We start from the raw sequence: 1355 nt of genomic DNA, 5'->3' as shown, positions 1-1355 counted from the left end.
CTACCGCCCGCGAAGCTGGACAGGGACGGTGATCTTTCCCTGGGGGGGGGGGGGGGGGGGGGGACACGACACACTCAACCAACCCTGAGCAGACACATATAGCCAGCAGAACCCAGTGGATCCCGCTCCAGGCCAACCGATGCTTCTCCTAAAGTTTGCTGGAGGAGACCACATGCCCCCAACCCGGCCGCTGCCTTCCCTGGTGCCTTTACCTCGCGGAGCTCCTTGGCCACCTCCTTGAGCTCCTGCAGGATCCCTTCCAGCTGCCCGATCACCATTTTCATACGGCTCCGGATCCGCTCCCTCTCGCTGTGGCTCCTGCTGCTGCTGCCGCTGCCGGGGTCGTCACTGGGCTGCGTGTCCTGCGAGCCCCGCGCATTCATCCTTCACCAGCTGCTGGGGTGCCCGGGCGAGGCGGCGCTGTCCATGCTGCTGCCCCCCAGCCTGGTGGCCTGGAGTCCACGGAGCTGCTCTCGGCTGGGGAGCTTTCACCATCTTAACGTCCCCCACCGCCAGGGAGCCCCAGCCACACTCTCGCCTCCCCCCGCCACCAAGCCAGGTAACGCTCCGGGGGGGATCCAAGGATAGGGCTTGTTGGAGACCGCTGGCTGGGCTGCTGCTTTGCACTGCGATGCGCACCTCTGGGGGCTGCCTAGGGGTGGGGGGGGAGGTAAAAAGGGGGGTCCCTGTCCTGGCTGCCAGCAGTGGGAGGCCTTGGGCTAGGGAGTGAGGGGGAGGTGGCTCAGAGGGGCATCAGCATGGCCCAAAGGGGATTGCTGCCTGGGGATCCTGGCCCTGGGTTACCCCCCCCACTCCCTGCCCTGTGATCCTCAGGCTTCACCTGCCCTGCTCCTGCCTGGGAGGCCCCCGATAGGGCGGCTCGGATCCTGGCGTCAGCAGCAGCCACCTCTTCTGAGGGATGCAGGGGAGCTCTACCCAGGTGCATCCAAGGAAGCAGATGCCACCCAGGCCTGCTCCAGGGATGCCAGCAGTGGGAAGTGGGGGGGTATGAAGAATGCACCTAACCCCCCACGATGGTTTCCTGGAGAACAGCGGGTCCACAGCAGCCTCCTACAGAGAGAAAGAGGAGAGCATCAGGGGAATGGGGGCAGCTACAGCCTGCAGGCAACCCCAACCCCAGGCTGGAGATGGGGGAAGAAAGGAAGTTGGCCCCCCTCCCCTCCCCTCAACCCCTGCAAAGCTGGGGGGGGGAGGGGGATGTCCCCATATCACTCTGCCACCAGCCCCTAACAAGCCTGGGGGCCCTGGATCCCAGGCTCCAGAGCAGATCCCCAGCCCTGACCCCACAGGACCTCTCCATGCCCCGAGCCCTGCCTTGCAGTGGTGGTGGTGGG

The 1355-nt window shown here is 65.9% G+C and overlaps 1 protein-coding gene across 2 annotated transcripts in view; it reads right to left on the bottom strand.

The window, feature by feature from the left end:
• Nucleotides 1–1355, bottom strand: part of CUNH15orf59 (chromosome unknown C15orf59 homolog) — an 87573-nt gene that overhangs the window by 84901 nt on the left and 1317 nt on the right. Inside the window, exon 2 of one of the 2 annotated variants that reach the window (XM_019504478.1) lies at nt 213–1071. In XM_019504478.1, the coding sequence (XP_019360023.1) occupies nt 213–383 (171 nt within the window). In that variant the 5' untranslated portion in view covers nt 384–1071. Of the gene's footprint in view, nt 1–212; nt 1072–1355 lie in introns of those variants that run through there. The other variant, XM_019504479.1, reaches the window with a different exon arrangement.

This window comes from Gavialis gangeticus, unplaced genomic scaffold (assembly GCF_001723915.1).
Source record: "Gavialis gangeticus isolate Ggan-Ray unplaced genomic scaffold, GavGan_comp1, whole genome shotgun sequence".
Taxonomy (NCBI): domain Eukaryota; kingdom Metazoa; phylum Chordata; order Crocodylia; family Gavialidae; genus Gavialis; species Gavialis gangeticus.
This window is presented reverse-complemented; position numbering and strand designations above follow the sequence as displayed.